Raw genomic sequence first — 18615 nt, 5'->3', positions numbered from 1 at the left:
ACGAAGTTAGTCGGGCGGGCTGAAGCGGGGACAGGAAGTTTTTCACCCCCGAAAACTCGAGTTTTTGTCCAGCAAATCGACCTGTGAACATACGCAATTTATGAACATAGTATACATGGATGAATGGGTTTGTTTTCTGGTGACTGTAATTTTTAATGTGATAATTTTTTGTCATAATTAGTCTTCCACTCTTAAAAAAAAATCAGTAACGATGACATCTTTTGTACTTCCGAAAATATTAACCTTTACGTTTCCGATGCTTATCATAATACTGAACAAAAGTTTAGCGTGGTTTTATATTTTCGTTCTAAAACTTTATAACAGTGAGCTGCATAACATGTGAACTTAACACTTTCCTTTCGGACAGGATGCTGAGCATTTACTAGTCTTGTTATTACTACGACATCTAAATTGTTACCTTTCCATCTAGAAATGTCACCATAGTTACTTTGCATCCCCATATTCCTTAATTAGCCGGAATCTCGTTCATGTTTTAATCACTTCTATATTATCGAATCAGGTGCAAGTAACCGTTTTGGAAATTAAATGAATGCAATTAAAAAATGAATTAAATGGTCGCTTGAAAAACGATCACAAGTCAAGAGCTCAAGAATCGTTCAATAATGTTCGCTTTTCTGTTCCGGTATTATAATTCTGGTTGTTCTTTTGTAAATTATTGTTGAGTTTTCATCTTTTAGTTTAAAATCGAGAAAGTCTGGGGTTTTCAAGGACTCAAGACCTGGCGTAGCCGAGTGGTCAGGAGCGCGAGTCCGAAGCACACGCTCTTTTGAGTGCACCGGGGTTCGAGTCTGTGACTGCTAAATACGATTAACAATTTGTATTGATTGATTTATTGTAAACTCTACTGACCTGGTGTCGTGCCGGAGTATAAACAAGAACATAATTTCCCAGTGGTTTACTGAAGCTCAAAAAATCCTAGGTTCACACAAGGCCTTACCACTGACTGGTTTCATAAACATTTGTTTGAACCCCTCCCCCCCCCTTTCCTCTTATAGCTTGAAAACGCTTCTTCTCATCCAAATATAGAAGTGTCGTGTGATAGGAATAACAAAATTAGATGCATTACTTGACTTCCCAATACTTCTGTAAATCAACCATGGATCACGCTATCGTTATTTTGGTCTCTTTGACTAATATTTATTTTATTTATTTATCATTGGTGGTGGAAGTGACTGGAGATGAGGTTGAACACACGTGAAGGAAGAGTACATTGCAAAAATTAATGTCCGGCCATTCTTGAAAATGGCCGGAATGGATATCAACAATTCAAGAGGTTGATGTATGGTAATACAGATTAAGGGATACTAACTGAGGAAGGAATGGTAGAAAATGTTATTACCTCTGCTACTTTAAGAAAGAAGAGGGTTATAAGTAAAATGAGATCTAAGAAAAACATGAACGTTTATCGGTCAAAGGATCTTCAGGCACAGTGATTAGATTCGTTGATGCAATTTCTGATCATGATACGCAGCTTTATGATGACCACTTGAGAACTCTGATGGAAACTGCTATACGCAGAAACGCAAAGAAAAGCTATGCTTAAAATTGATACTACTTCAAGGTGAACATCGGTAGAAAGCATCATTTCACAAACAGTATTCCCCCAGTTTCCCCCGTAATGAAAAGCATCATCCCCAGAACCATTACTGCAAATACTTGAATCTAACTGCGAATAACTGGTACTTGGCAATACGTCACAACCATAGTGCAAAGAACGGAAGCATTGGACATTACATCAGTGGCGGAAAAAGATTTGGAGTGATGAATTACACTACGCAGTCCAGGCATCAGTTTAACGCACCTGAATGTGGTGTATGAATGTATTTCACGTTGAGTTGACTGTATTGAACCAACAGTGAATGTAGGTGGTGGTAATTTGATAGTGTGGATTTGTTTTTCGTAGTTTGGACTTGGTACATTGGTTTCTTCTTCGATGAATCCATAAATGCAGCTGCCTATCAGGACATTCTGAACAATTCTGCCTTATCTGCATTTTGGTAATTCTTTGGAGAGGAGATGTTATGAGCACAAGTTGCTGAGTCAAAGCATCACCACAGTGATTTCAGTAGAATAATGTTGTGACTTGCCATTTTCATTTTCTGTCCACAGCTCAGATCTAAATAAATCTGCTTGAACACCTTTTGGATATTTTGGGACAATAATGAGAGCAAAACATGGCATCCTCCTTCAAGCAGAGAACTAACCACAACTTTGCGAGAAGAGTGGAGACTTTTGGTGTGTGGAAACTTGGAAATCTCCACATACCAAAAACCAGTAGCGACTCGTGGTATAAGAAAGTGACAGTTGCACTTGCATTTTTTATTTTTAAAACGTTCTAGTTTCAAAAATTATTATTTATAATTGTCATTATGGGTAATGTTTTTAAATTTAAAACGAACTATGTTCATAATCCTGAACTTTTTTCGTCCATGACAAAACAGCAAAACGCGACTTATCTGTTATAGCGTTCACTGGGTTGCAAACGTTTTGCAACCAAATAAGTTATATAGATCTGATGATATCGTGTGCTTGGACTCCTGAGCGCGCATGATTGAACTGAAATCCCCAACATTGATGCTGGCTAAATGTAAACCTGCAATGGGTACTAGCCATCATTGCCAAAAATACTCGTATGTTGAAAGCGTTTTCCAGAAATTAGTGTCGTGATTAAAGCTCATGGAAATCGTACTCGATGTTAAAATTTTCTTTTGTTTAACCAGATTTTTTCCCCCATTTAGTGGCCCAGTGCACAGCATTGATGTTGTAGATCCATCTGCGTTGTTAATACGTGTACGAAGTTCGTTCACACTTTAAACTTTAGTGCAATATACTGGTTCCTTAACGCAGCCCAAATGGAAAAAAATTCAGAAGTGCTACATCGAGGAGAGACGGGACCAAGAAATCGCTTATCCTATTCCAATCCATCGGGCTAGAAAGCGTTATCTAGGAATTCTTTAACTTCCTTGCTTCAGTGTCGAGGAGCTCCAGCTCGCTTAATATAACATCTGATTGCATGTATTCATTGTCAGGAAAGCAAAAGCTGAATAATATCCAGATGAGATGCGTGAGAAGACGACACAGCAATGCTAACTGTTTCTCACGAAAGGAGAAAGGGCCGTTCACTGTCTCTTTCAAATTCTCTCGAACAACACATGAATTTCCAGTTTCTGAAGTTCTGCCTATTTACATAAAATTTTCACTCTTCACTAAAAATAACACATTCAAGTAGCTATTTCAGTATTTAAATCCGCCGAGCGTGTCTACAGCTCTAAGACCTTTGGATATGGTTGATTGTCCAGTTTCGGTGCTTGAATAATCTGAATTTTGTATATGCATAAAGCTTTAAACGAGTGTGTTGATACTCAATTCTGTTTATTGGGCCAAATGCAGTATTTCGCTGGTGTGACCAGATGACTTCCCTAAGCTGCGCTTAAAGCCTTCCTGAACCTTTTCCGCTGCCCCAGTCTATTCTTTTCTTGTGCAGAACACTACCTATTTCTTAACATTTCTACCACCGCTGGATAAACTGTCTTCAGATGCTTTCTTTCCATTTTTCAACTGGCAAAGAATTTTCACTTTTTTTTCCCTTTTTTTTTTTGCACATATTTGCAAACTACCACAATAATGCCATTTTGAGATTTACCTTATTCAGCCCTTCCACCAGCGGTTATCATACTGAATGTAGTTCTATGAACCTTTTTGAGTTGGTCTTGTTTTGTAATGTTGTGAATAATATATGCATACCCAGTATGCAGTATAGATTATAATAAACATAATAAATAGCTTACGCAGCGAAGACTTTCTTCGAATCTGATATAAAACTCGTGCTAATGAAGACTTTTGTTGTATGATGAGCTTAAAGTAAAATTCAAAGCAGGGGCATTTGCTAAATTTTTGGGTTTCCTAGAAAAATATCCCAATCTGCAATTTTTGCAAGTTTCGGAAGTATGTGTATCTGCAAAAAGATTTTTCATAAGTGAAATTGAAGAAATCAGAGCACCGGAACCGACTTATAGATGGAAATCTGAATTTGAATTCAGCCGTGAGATTAACGAAAACGTTTCCAACCCGAAATTAAGCATTTAGTTTTCCTTAAGACCAAATTATATTATTTGATGTGTCTACAAGTATATAACACGAATAAAAATTCAGTTAGTATAATTGATAATCTGTCAAACTTATTTCGTTCTGAGGTCTTCAACTGAAATGCAAAATGATTATGTGACCCTTTAAAAGATTTTATTTTATTGCTTTACATTTTATTAAATTTAGAAATTAATTGCATAGCTGTATCGTGAACACTTCACTAATTTATGTGGAAGACTTTTCAGAATATGCTCGCATTAATAATATTTGTCAGTAGCGAAACTACCATACCGCTAGGTGCGTTATGGCCCTAGGAGTCAGGGGGCTCCGACGGCTGATTTGGTATCATTGTTAAAGATCATGTGGGCCGTTTGGCAATCTGATGGGGGCCAGAATTCTTAGTTCCGCCCCTGGATATTGTACAGGTAATGCTATAATCTCAGTATTTTTACGAAAATGAGACTATAGTTATACTGAGTGTGAGCTACGTACAATACTGAAGTTGTCCTATCTGTACAATGTTTTATAGCTCTTGTGCGCCTGGAGCTTTTGCTCTAAATTTATTTGAATATTGAGAGATGTGAAATGGCTAATCCTCGGAGAAACGTGTTTTTATTTCTCTCTTGGCGGTATGCAAAGGACAGAGATCAAGAAAGAAAAACAGTGATTATAGCATATGAGATTTTAAAATTGAGTAAAGAATAATTCTAGAAAAGTTTTCTTTTTTTTCTGGTAATTCATAATAATCTTTAACTCTGCAATTGTTTGTCAAATGAAGATGTGATTGTGAACAAGGTCCGGATTCGTCATTCGCTTTTTTTTTTTTTTTGCTTCTCAAAGGAAAAACTTGAAACAAATCACGAGGAGATTGAGTGTAGTATATGGAGAGAATTTTCTTTCCTGTAGTGCGGCACGACAGATCAAGTAGAGACTTGTGAGAGCCCATGGTGCAGAAATTTCAGGGCACTTAGTAACTACTGACACTGAGAGGAATGTGAATAAATCGAAGGAATTAGGATGGAAGATTGACGTATGATAATTCGCAGATTGCTTCATCAGATCAGTCTGAGTTGACTCTGTGGTAAACATCATACAAAACTACTTGCACGTACATTTTTCTACTTAATGGTAGAAAAATGTACGTGCAAGTAGTTTTGTATGATGACAATAGTTAAGATCCTTTGACTATTGTCACCCTTCCAGAATTATGTAACTTTGGCTATGTGCAACAATGACCAGAATGACTTCTTTTCCTGATTGTGAGTGAGGCATGGATTCACCATTTTTATTCAAAACTAAAGAACATTGCATACAGTTGCAACATTCTCAATGACTACTCCTGAAGAAGACAACGTGGACTGGCGTCTGCTGGAAAAGTGATACTCTCGGTCTTCTGAGACTAACGTGGTGTGATCCTCAGTGATTCTCTTTAAAAGGTCATTCTATAACATATTCACAATACACATTCTTCCACGTGGAAGGCAAGCCAGTGTGGCTTTGAAAGTCTGCTGCATCCACCATATTCTCCTGACCTTCAGAACGTTTCCAGTTTCTATCCCCGAAGTACACTTTGTATTCCAAGCATTTTTCTGATGATGACGTAGGGATTTCTGGAACTGCGTCATTGTTTCAAGAGAAATTAGTGGTAGGTATAAGTGTATCCTGCTTTCGATATTCTGTTTTAGGTAATTATCAACAACGAATTTAATTTAGGACAATAAATTAGTAATTTTGTCTTGTTCAGTGGTGATTAAAAAAGACAACCTTATTGATTTGTTTGTTTGTTATTTGGTTTTTAGGAGCATTAGCAACTAAGGCCATATTGCTCCGGGATATGCGGTGATCATACCTTTCCGCATCCTCCGTATTTGGTGGTGATGGGCTCGAACCCCGGTCTAATCAAGAAGCGTGTACTACGCACTGCTGCTCCTTCCCACCTGGCTACGGAGGCGCTTTATTGATTTGTAAAACTACTAATTCAAAATGAGTTTCTAAGGTAGCCGATGTTTAATTTTACAAAATAACTGACAGGTGTAATTGGTAGGTGCTAGATAAGAAAATAATAATAATAAATACTAATTTTGGACAACCCTGGGGAAACCTTGCCCAACCAAATGTGTACTGCGGAAACTAATAACTTGTTGTTTTTGGGCTCGGTGTGCATCAACATCTTTTACTATATTGTTTCAGTCGTCTATGTCTGTAGAAACGTTCACATGCCAATCTGAATGTTATTGGGCTGAAAAACTTGAAATAAACTACGGTGGGGGATGCCTACTCTCTTCGTTTAAGATCGAATAGCTGCACACCTGATTGAAGACACCTTTAAGAATTCCTTCAGTCATCGGCGGGATTCCAATCCAGATCTCTCCAAACGGGTAGTGAAACCAGTCTTCTTGCTATTCTATTGTTTAACACCCTTCTGATACTGAACTTTATGAGAAAAATTTATTACAGCCACCAAAAAAAAAAAAAAAAAAAAAAATGTTTGCTCTTTTAATATTATTGGAGTGTAAATCGTACCACCCTTGAGATTTAGATCACTGTGTGATTAGCAGTTCAATGTTAGTACCTGAAACACCTGCTTGTAGAAATGTTTGACTTTAACAGTAGGTACAAACAAATATTAATATCAATGAAGAGGGGCGACGATTAAGTCGTCAATGTCAATATCCTTTGTGCCATTTAATGCGGCAATCCAAGCCTTTTAGAAATTTCAGTGTGCTCTGAGCTTGTAAGTTGCCTATGCGTCGACCGCAATTTAGTTTAGTTCCAGCTTTCTATGAAATTGATGGAATTTTATGATCTTGAGTGTTCTCCAGAGATACCACAGTGTCGTTGATTTTTTTTTTTTTTTTTTTTTAGTGGAAGAATTTAGGCTCTTTACGTGAGAACTTTTAGGATTGATACAGTTTAAATTCCGATAATATTCAGGACTAATGTGCACTTTGTATATTCTATATATGCTCTCAGATCACGTAAGAGGCCCAAGAGTCTCACCAGAAATGCAGCAACTAAGAGAGCTTCCCCAGGATAAAAGGGCAGCTGTACAGTTTCCTTTGTCTGCTGTGGTTTTTTTTTTTTTTTTTTTTACTGTGTTTACGAAATTTGTGTTCATCTTGATCGGAATTAGTAAATAATAATTAACTTGAAGCATTATGAATATATTGTGTATATATTTCAAAATATCTCTTATATTTTTCAAATTGTGTGTGCATATATATATATATATAAAAACCTGACAACACTTATGCGATTGCCAGACGATAACGCTCAATTAATTCCATAAAAAGCATCGATGTAAATTATATATCCCAACATAAATCACCAAAAATTTGAAACGATATTTAATTTAGAAAACTATTTTTAGTGAAGACTGCATCATCATTAAAAACAGTTTTCCAAATTAGGACAAGCATGAAGTTTGACTGCCCTAAAATTTGGCGTCTTCTCTTCTAATGAAAACACTTCCTTATGGAAACGATTCAAGGTAAGATTAGCATTCTTGGAATACGGGAGGGTATATTTTTACGGAGAAAATCAGATAGATTTTACTTTTTCTTTTATCGCTATAATGTCTTCGTGAGAAATCCAATAAAAGCTGTCCTGCTGCGTTGCGAAATAAGGATCTGTGAATAGGACCATCCATATTCAATATAATTGGTTAGGGCGGAGCCATCCTGGAAAAAAACAATAAATTATTTCAATTGTAATTTGGAAGTACCGGTGTCCCTCGAGTCGCGCGATTAATCGTTCCTGGAAATCATCGCGTAAGACCAACGCGAATCTCGGAAATCGTTTTTCTGTAGAAAATTATGTACATAAGGTTGTGCCACATTCTGGATGGATCAGACTTAAATTTACTTACTCCTCTCTCTGTCCGGAAGTGTACTTGTTATTAATGTTTATTAGTATTTTATTAGAATAGGAATATAATTACAGATAAAATCATTTAAATGTGTTATATATCGTACATGCTGTACATATTAAATCCAGTAATAACTGATCGTGCAAAAATGACACATTGTAATTTTAAACAAGAATTATTGGTGGCAAAATTCGTCTAATGTCAAGGTGATGGGCAAATGCGGCTACTTTGGGTGATAATCAAATGAAACTGCCTTGGCGAGCAGGCTTTATATAGTATGCAATTCTAAACGCTTTACAGCATAATTTGCGTAGTTGTGAAAATTCCTGAAAATGTCCTAGTGGTCAATCGATTACAGGTTCTCGTTAACTCGAAAAATGTCACATATTTCGAAGAACGTTCCTACGCATATCTCTAACTGATGTAACTTGTGGGATACCTGAATCATCGAATTCTCGCCTTTCTGTAGAATTTTGAAAGTTTAAAATAAAGCATTTTGTTTTCCGACATACAAGTGATGCCATTGTGTCGCGAATGATTTTTTTTTTTTTTTTTTTAATGCTAGGTTCAACGTTTTCACCTATGTTTGGATCAGGAACTTGATTTAAACTTGATGGCTGTTTAAATCAAATACAATATTTTTTCCTGTTTAGTTTTTAATTTCTGTCGATTCAGAACTAGGAGGATGCAAAGTAGTTTAAAACATTATTGCCGAGCAGTCAAAGCTTGTGAAAGAGTGTCCCTTTTTTCTTGCCTCTCAAATCAGTGTTGCAGTAAATCAGAGTTTCTTTTTAAAAGTCAAGAAGGAATGCAAATCAAGTGGTCTGCACAACAGCATGTCTTCAGTATCCGTTTATGAGGATCTTCAGTTGAAATCAATTACTATTACTATTACCAGAGCAAACAAGGAAAAGTGGGTGGGGGAAAGGAAAATCCCTCGATCTAGGAAAGAACCGTCACTCCTCTTTTTGTTCTAAAAACATTTAAACTATCACATTCAGTTTTTCTAGCCTAAACTAGAGTGGGCCAGTGGAATTCTTTTCCGAGAGTTGTGTCTCTCCATAACTTTAACAACAGCAAGAATATAGTCTTTGCCGGGGGGGAGACAATTCTTAGTAAGTAAGGGCGTCTCTGAGAATAGCAGTCTTTTGTTTCTCGTGCTTTAGACATTTTCCCCACCAGGACCTCTTAGTACACACCTTTTCCATCTTGAACAGGAAACACTTGGTTTGAACCACGTTAAAGAATAATTTTCCCACCATGTTCGCTGCAGCTGTACTGGAAAGCTTCAAGCAGGCTCGAAACCTGGAAGAGATTAAAAATAGACAGATCGTAAGTTTGCTAATGTTTTAAAATTGCTCGTGGAAGCTAAATTTTACTTTTTTGCAATGCAGCCAAGTAAGCCAGAATTCTAATTAATTTGAAGGGAGTATAGTTGAAAAAGATATAAAGAGAGAAAAGTATTTTACTCTACAGACTTTTTAATTATTTTTAAGGAATGTAAAAAATGCATATGCAATTTAAGTCACTATAACGAACAAAATAAAGTCAAGTTAAATAATGAATTTAATTATAGAATATTGTGACAGTAATGATTTAATAAAGTATCAGTAACGCTCTTTGCAAGGCAAGCGAAATAATTTTTTATAGTTAGTAACCCAAGACCATCGAATTAGTTATAATTAATCTTCTGTTTATACTCCGGGACGACCACACGGTAAGGGTAGTTATGTACATGTATACTGTATACAGAGTATATATAAAAGTAGGTGCATATTGTCTGTTTAATTTATGACACACTGAAGTACATATTATATTGGAATGTGAATGTATCGTTTTTTCCTAAATCCAGTCGGATTTGGGTCCTATCTTCTGCAAGTGTTTTTTTTTTTATTATTATTATTATTATTATTATTATTTTTTTGATTTTGTAAACATTACTGTTGCTATTGTGAACACATGGAAATCTATCACACATCATAATGTAGGCGGTAATGTCTTGCAGTCATCTTTCTGACGGATATTTTTCTGGAAAGATCAATCCATTGTTCATATTTGTTATCCTTTGAGACTGGTTTGCCTCACAAATCATTCGTGATTTGTGAGGCAAATTATGACCTGCTCTGGCAGACAATCTGCCAGAGCAGGTCATGGGGTTTTGTCAATGATATACAGGAATTTTGCTATTCGGGAGAAGAATATTTAAAGCAATGGTCCAGGTCTGGAGGCCTCGTTTTAGGAATGATATACAGAGTTGCTAGAACGAGTACAGAGAAGGGCAAGATTGGTGAGGGGGAAAGAAGGGGTGCTCTTACCAAGAAAGGCTAAAATTCTGCAAATTGCAGTGTCTGGAGACTTAGGCACCTGCGAAGTGATCTGATTGAGGTGTATAAGGCCTTAAATGGGTTGAGCAGACTCAATGCTGATGAGATTCTTCCTCTTGCTCAGATTAGAAACCTGAGGGGGCATCAATTCAAATTGAGGAAGGACAGTTGTAGAATAGACGTTCAGAAAATTGCCTTTAGCCCGCGGGTGGTTGATTGCTGGAACAAACTTCCATCTGTCGTGGAAGTTAATAGCTTAAATGAATTCAAGGAAGAGCTGGAAAATCTTTTAGAGCGAATAGTTGTATGAAATGGATTTTTTTTTTTTTTTCCTTTTGCTGATGCTATATAAGCTTGCTTTCTTGCACAATATGCCTCTACTAATGCTAAATCTATATGTGACAAATGGAAAGTGAAAGCCTCCATGTCCAGGTTCGTTTTTTGGTGGTGCTCGTGCCCTATCTATAGAATTGTGTCGGGCTCTGCAGCGTCGGCAGCACAAAATTGATTTACCGTCTGTGATCTGAACTCTTTTTCGTGCGACAATTTCCCGTGAACTTGAATTGACCGACAGAACAGTTGGTCAATACCATTATCTGTTTCCTTTCCCCTCTGATTTCGAAGATATTGGGAGTTAATAAATTTGACGATGGGCGGCGTGGTGTGTCGTCATTAAAGAAAGAAAACACTATTGCAATCACATAATTTTTAGATTAAAGCCACTTGTCTGGTTTGTCCGCTCACAGTGGCTCTGGCTCAGAACCCCAATATGTACAGTATGGACAGACGCACTCCACTGATTTGGTACGTGAACAGCGTGTTCCGATATCTTGGATTTATTTTTAACGCGAATATTTTTTTTTAATGATGTCGTTTTTTTCTAATCAGAAAATTTATATAATCATAATTACTGAACTGTGGCTCTTGCAGTATCACAGTAGTTATAAATCACCGTCCTCCGACACGAGGTTAAAAATTCTGAGTTCGAATCCTCAGTAAAGGCAGCCCTGCACGCCTCAAACCAAGAGTTCAAACTTGCGATTAGCACTTCCGTACCAGTTAGAGTGCGCATACGTGCAGCAATTTTTTTTTTTTTTTTTTTTTTATAAACTTGCCTGTTTGTATATGACAAAGAATTTTTGTCTTCATGCAATCATATACTTTGTATATTACTGTATATTTTGTATATTATTGTATATTTAATCCTGTAAAAGTCTCTGGTCGAGCACGCATGTACTTTTGTTTATTGTACATTGTGTTCCTCGCACCTTAGTCTGTAAATATTTCACACCCTTCTGGCACAGAGCCGTCCCGGTGTGACCCAAGGTTTCTTGGGAAATAAACTGATTTTAATAATAATAATAATAATAATAATAATTCTGTGAAGCAACCCTGAAGCAATCTTGTCACTAGGTCAAGAAATTAAACAGCATAATAAATAAATTTTCGAAGTATCGATATACGTGACATATCGACATATTGGTTGCGATATATTCCTAGTATCGATATATGGTTTTTGATTATCATATGATCTATATATTGATTTTTATTATTTCTGCCATCCCTACTTCAACTAGCCCCAGTTGGCGTCTTCAGCATGGCAAGATTAGATTCTGCTGTTTAATCCTGACCTTGATGTTTCTGAAGGCATAGCCATGGTGGAGATCGTATCATCTGTCCATTCCTACTAACTTGTACAATTACTGCTTAAATTCAAACTACCACAACACCAGATTGAAGTTTTGTTTCAACATTCAGTTACTTCTGGCTGAAAGCAAATTTCCGGATATCTATCCTGCAACCATCCTTTTTCAATTTAAATTTATTTCCCTTTATGAATGGCATTCGAGAAAGAGTAAGGATGCCATCAGCATTTAGTTTGCTAAATCCATTTAAAGCCTTGAGCACTTCTCCTCGTAAGGGCCTAGGCTCTAAACCCTGCAGTTTGTAGAACTGAGGTCTTTCATGAGAAGAGCACGCTTTTGTACCCCTGACTAATCTTGTTGGTCTTGTCTACACCAGTTCCAACAGCTCCACATCCTTCCTACAATAAGGCTATAAGAAAAACATCAGTTTACTAGAAGATTTATTATACTGAACAGTAGTTAAGATGCGGCATAACCGTTGCAATATACAACGGGATAATGACCTCCTTGTCCCAGCAGGCAAGAAGGAAGGATATGTGACGGAAAAATTTTGTACCAGGCTCGCAAGTTGCTTTCGCATATGAACTCTTACTTCTTCACAAGTCACAACATCGATCTTTAAGTGTGATGAGGCTCATTTCAATTTTCTTATGGCCAGGTTATCAAACAAAATTGACGTATATGGGCTGAACAGCTTCAAATTCTCGTTCTTCTTAATAGGGAATCTTGTATTGGCTGTCAGTTGTAGTGCTTAATGGTGATTAATGCATTTAAATTTTAAAATTTTTTAGATCACTCAGCCGAATCATATTTTATTGAATAAAATCAGAGAAAGTTCAATCGAAAGCCAGTTAACCTTTCTGTGACTTTTGCAGTAAAATGAACTTGCTGACGGGAATCTCAAACGGATGTTTCAGATCAAGCCTTTTTGCGTTTAGATTGACCTGTACGCACATACGCGGGTTTCAAATAAATAAATAATATATAAATTTTCTTGAGTCCGTTACTTTTAAACTACATTTATTTGTAGAATGAAGGGCTGGTTGGCTCAAATTTACATTGCTAAATCCTACCACGACCATAAATTTATTTTCCAAGTATAACTGTTTTTTCAGACTTCTGTTTTATTTTTCTTCTATCTCGGGGATATACGAAATCTGTTCCTCGTTTTCTTCTCCAGAAATGACAGAGTTGACAGTTGGGTTTTCTTTAGCTGTTGATGTTCTTATTAAAGATCGATATCCACGTGAGTCAGGTTATTTGTCAATAACGTCTAGGGTAATTAATCCCCCCCACACCCACCTTTCAGGAATGCAAAGAAGAAATACGACATCATCCCGAGACAAAAACTCCCATCACTTGCTAATAAGCTTGCCGAGGTCTTCGCCTTTATGATTAGTTTTCCAATAAACTAAGAGGGAGGCTATGTACGAGTACACATGCAACCACTTGTAGTCGGGAGGTAATTTGATTTCTTACTTACTTCGCCTTACCTTTAATGAGCGGCTCGACAGTGACCTGCCACTTAAGAAACTGAAGTGACTTATCTCGAGATGCTGACTAGACTTGACTTCATTAGCGGCAAACAAATGGAGTTTTGCATCACTAAAGAATGTTTAACGTTCGAAGATCGGGAATGATGAAGTACCCTGGAAGTGACGGAAATGAGGGAGCTTTCTTGTACACTCCCTCTGCTGATTTTCGTACTTTGAAGTGAATGTGACGCATTCTCAGTTAGCGCAGTGCACTGGAGTAAACAAATTCTGCCCTTTCCGCAAGATTTTTGAGGGCACCCTTGATACTATACTATATTGGGTATAGTATACTCACATATACTATACCCAATCGTCCGACCCTCTTCACTATTTTCCCCTCCCCGCGGTGTCTTACATGGTAGTATAATGTAGTATAGTGTCCTGTCATTAGTGCAGTGATAGCTTTTGGCTTTCTACACTGTAGAAAAGGCCTGTTCTGATTCCTTTCGTAGACAGATATTGATGGATGCCTCTTGTCAGAAAATGAATTTTTATGGACTGTTTTCACACAACGGCTGAGTTAGCTGGTTATTAGCGAGCGGTTTATGTCCCTCCTCGCATGCCAGAATTTTTTTTTTTTTTTTTTAATGCAAGGACACAGTACAGTAGATACATATATAGAGTGGCTCGGTTATAGGGGTCCTTCTGTAGCCCCTCTCCCTTAGCTCCGATAAAATGAGCGATAGTTGTGGACATAGTTGTTTAAAATTTTCGCCAAGACAACTGCATTAAACCTCAGTACATTGTGTATATACAGTATGCTGCATGTAATTCTGTGGGTTGCCTGCTTTTTCGGGAAGATTTAAAAAAGTTTTCTGTGGGGAAAACAAGCATTGTCTTGATCTACTACGATGTCTCGAAGCCGCATCCTCCATCCCTTGGGAAGCTCTCAATAATTGCGATCTCCAGTTGGCTGTGGACCTCATGATCAGGTGGATCCGAACTATTGCCAGTTACGGAGCAACAAAGACTATCTGCATCACTCCCCGTTCAAGAGCTTGGTGGACACCTGCACTGAACAAAACCTTCCAAGAAAAACAAAATCTGCATAAGAGATGGAAAACGTCAGGCGCTGTGCAAGATCGGATTGCCTTCTCCAGAGCAAGGGCAGTGTTCAACCGCCAGAAATCATCTGCAATCAAAAAACATTTAAAAGCAATCCTACAAAAAGGCAAACCATTTTATGATTCTCGGCACACAGGAATTCCTAAAACACTGGACCTTGAACTGTGGATGTATGTTTGTATTTAACTGTCGAAGGGTGGCACCCAGACATACATCCATCTCCACCAATTTGGCATATAATACCATGTTCTCATAATGGTCTGTTAGTGTAAGTGTGTGTAATGTGTTGTAAAGTGAAACAAGCTACTCTGCCACCAGGTGATAGTCCATTAGGCAATTACCACCTGGTGCCCATCCCTGGCACGAGGAGTTAAGCCTGGGTCTACTAACTCTGGCGGTGCATATTGCACCTAGATCCCGCATCCACCAGTAAGTGTGCAAGACTTGTGGGTGCCAGCAGTCCCGCTACTGGGCTGCCCACACCCAAGATCCAAAATATCTTCCACGTTCTGGCCCAACTCAAGCGACGGCAACCCCACGATTGACGTTGGTATGTGTATGCATGTTGTGTGTATATATGTGCATGTGTGTATATATGTACTTGTATGCACGCATATATGCACCCAACTCAAGTGACGTCAACCCCACGATTGACGTTGGCACTAGGGCTTGCATAAAACCGAGAAATTTCAAAACCGAGTTTAACCGAAGTTTACTCATAAAACCGGTTTTAAAACCGATTTTCTCAGACTTAGAGAAAATAATTAAAAGCTTATAACACAGGTATTTATTTTATCTTGGGTAGATTTTACAAATCATAATCAAATCTTTTAAACAAAATCTATCACCTCATAAAGTAAAAAAAAATAAAAATAAATTAAAATGCTCCAAAAAAGTAACTAGTTTGAGATTAAACAAAATTACAAATTGTATTCAAATCCTTTGAATAAAAACTATCTTTTCGTATAGTAAACAAAAAAATAATAAGCCCTATAATAATAAATAAAAATAATGTGAAAAAAAACAGCTTAAAATATTTGTAAAATACTTTACAAATAGTAAAGTATTTAAAAATAAATACTTTACTATTTATTGCTCAGCTTTTTTCTGAAAATGAACCTTAAAAAAAAAAAAACAGTATATTAATCATTTTTCCTGATAGACTTGACCTTATTTTTGTGTTAAAGAGACCAGTGATCGAAAACACTCTCAGATTGGACACTTGTTGGTTTAATGGTCAGTAGTGCTCTATAAACTTTCTCCAGCTTTTCACTTCTACTGCTAGTTGCCTCCAAAATTTTAAATTCTTTGCTGATTTCCAATTCACTCGGATATTTTGAAGGCTCTTCAGTTACTCTTTATTACACTATCATACTCTCGCATGAGTGTATCTCCAACATCGGAACTAGACGAGTCTTTGTTTTCTTCTAAAAGAACAGTTCGTTTATTTTCAGTTTCTTCATTCAACGCTAAGACTCCTTCGGAATGTTTTGCAAATAATCTCTGATAAATCTCTTCAGCATGCTTTTTCAAAACTTGCTTACTTGGAAAATCAAAAGTTCTTGAACCTGAATCTTCTTTCCTAAACTTTTTGGGGTTGTGTAGATAGCTCAGCAAAGCCACAGTTGGGCAATTTCGTCTTGCATTGTAACACTGCAAAAGGCTTTGGTGAAACTTTAAAGCAAATGGGTTTTCTGCTGTATGAAGCTTAGCCAGCAGAAATTCTATTGAAGACTCTGCTTTAAGTAAGTCTGTATCTTCTGAGGTTATAGCCTTCAGAATCATTTCAACTGGTCGCAAAGTTTCACATAGCAATTCAAGTGTTTTACAGTCATCGTCAGACACAGCTTCAGTTGACAGTACTGCACAGAGCATTTGGAATGCAGTTTTTCAATTTAAAAAATCTCTCAATCATATAGAATGTGCTATCCCATCTAGTCTTGCAATCTAATATAAGTTTATATTCTTTCTTATTAAATTTTGCTTTAACAAAATTTTGTAATATGTCATTTTTGGTAGGCGATTTTCGAAAAAGCTTGCAACTTTTTCCGACTTTGTTAATAGTTTGTGCAATATTGGCCATTGGATTGAATAAATAAATGAGCTCATCGGTAAAGTCGGTTTGATAAAGCATGCCTTGCTGTCTTTCTTCAATTTCTTCACCATCACTACTTTCTTCATTATTTTCATTTTCTTCATTGTCTTTGGGAGACTCAGACTATGGAACCATAATTGATTACTTTTTCATAAAGTACATCTATAACTGACAGATGTATACAATGGGCTATACATTTTTGATGATTAGGCGTAATTTACTTGCCAAACTTAATCATCATTGCTGCTCCATCGGTGGTGCAGGCAACAATATCCTCATCCAAATTTAAACCAAATTCCTTCAAGTGTCCATTCACAATTTGCTCAGTTCTTCTGCTATCAAGTGAACCATTAATCTCAATAAGACCTAACGACCAATGATTGTCTTTTGAATGCGAATTTATATTCATATACCTTTTATTTTGTATAGACGTATATTCGTCTAGAGTCAATGAATACCGTGCACCCAAAACCAATGAATTTTTGAAATGCTGAATGAGTTCTTCTTTCTTAGTTTTATAATAATTCAGAACCATATTTTTAATGCCATTCACTGAGACTAGTGGTAATTTATCATTAATTTCTCTGAAGGTGAAGGCTTGATTGTATAAACTCACTCTTGGCAATTGAATTAAAAGAAAATCCATCTAAAGCAACTAATTTTGAAATCTCTTCTTCCATAGATTTTTTAACGATAAAGTTTTTTTAATGTTCTTACCATTTTTACGGGAGGTTCACTGTTATCTTGTTTAATGTCGATCTGATGCATTTTTTTTAAATGCAACATCAAAGATGATGTAGATCCTCCAGACGACTTCATTATCTTCTAACATTTCGAGCATTGTGCTTAATCTTTGCTTTTTCGAGCAAAATAATTCCATACATTTGATTTCATGTTAGACATATTAAGAGTAATAAATATTAATTAGTAGGAATTTATATCACCGACAATTTTAAATAAAAATATTGAAGATAACACAATACTATGAGTCACTCCCGCAAGCACTGAATGAAGGTCTAAACGAGGCAAGTTTCAAAATTTTCACGAGAGAAATTTTATTTATTTACTCGCAATTTTTTTTTCCCCAATTAAATCTATTGTATTTTCACAATTACATAAAAGCTAAATTTGGTGAAGCTGCTTTTTGGAGAACATTTGATCGCAAATTTAATAGGAATAAAGAAGAAAAAACTTTCTACGATCGAAATTTGATGCAATATTCAGCGAATCTGTTTCTAGTGGGTAACCATCAATAAGGCGCGTTCCATAACTTGCCTAGCGAACAAGATAGATGGAACGGAGAAATGTTGAGCATTTTCTTTTACGCTATCGGTCCGACTCAGTCGTAAATGAGTACACCTGCATCGTGCCATGATACAGGTGGGAAGATAAAAGGTACCGCTCCTAGATTTGGGCCACTTGCCCATGAGATTCGTACCTAAACATAAAATAAAATAAAAAACATGTGTAAAACATAAAGCAGTTGAACGATCCAGACAAACGAACAAACAAAAGAAAATGTGCGTAACAAAAAACTATATTCGAGGGCTAACTAAAAAAAATTCGAATCCGGTTTTAGAAGCTCGGTTTCGGTTTTAACAACTCAATATGAAAACCGGGTTTAACCGGTTTATAAAACCGGTTTGCAAGCCCTAGTTGGCACATGTATGCTGTGCATATGTGCATGTGTGTATATATGTGCTTGTGTGCACGCATATATGCATGCAATATAAATTAAATAAATATTTTTTTTTTTTGTTTTTAGGTCCTAGCCACTGAAATCTCAGGAAATTAGGTGGCAGAATTTGCCAGAGTAACTTAAGCCTACTGGGTTCCTGGTCTGCCTCCACGGGGCAAAGGTGGGGCAACGTTGTGCCTCAGCAGGGGTCCAGCGGCTAAACGACCAAATGAACAACGGTACACGGCACTACACATATACAATATCCATACTTTTAAATCTCTGGCATTTCCAGTA

General features: G+C 36.8%; 1 protein-coding gene across 1 annotated transcript in view; it reads right to left on the bottom strand.

Annotated features, from left to right (window-relative positions):
* Positions 1-8691: 8691 nt before the first annotated feature.
* LOC150085871 (group 3 secretory phospholipase A2-like) overlaps positions 8692-18615 on the bottom strand; it is a 103055-nt gene continuing 93131 nt past the window's right edge. The window contains exon 2 of the mRNA XM_090373548.1: positions 8692-9280. Within this exon, the coding sequence (XP_090229674.1) occupies positions 9088-9280 (193 nt within the window). The 3' untranslated portion in view covers positions 8692-9087. The remainder of the gene's footprint in view (positions 9281-18615) is intronic.

The sequence above is a fragment of the Mastigoproctus giganteus genome, chromosome 5 (assembly GCF_048544385.1).
Source record: "Mastigoproctus giganteus isolate SK-2022 chromosome 5, ASM4854438v1, whole genome shotgun sequence".
Taxonomy (NCBI): domain Eukaryota; kingdom Metazoa; phylum Arthropoda; class Arachnida; order Uropygi; family Thelyphonidae; genus Mastigoproctus; species Mastigoproctus giganteus.
This window is presented reverse-complemented; position numbering and strand designations above follow the sequence as displayed.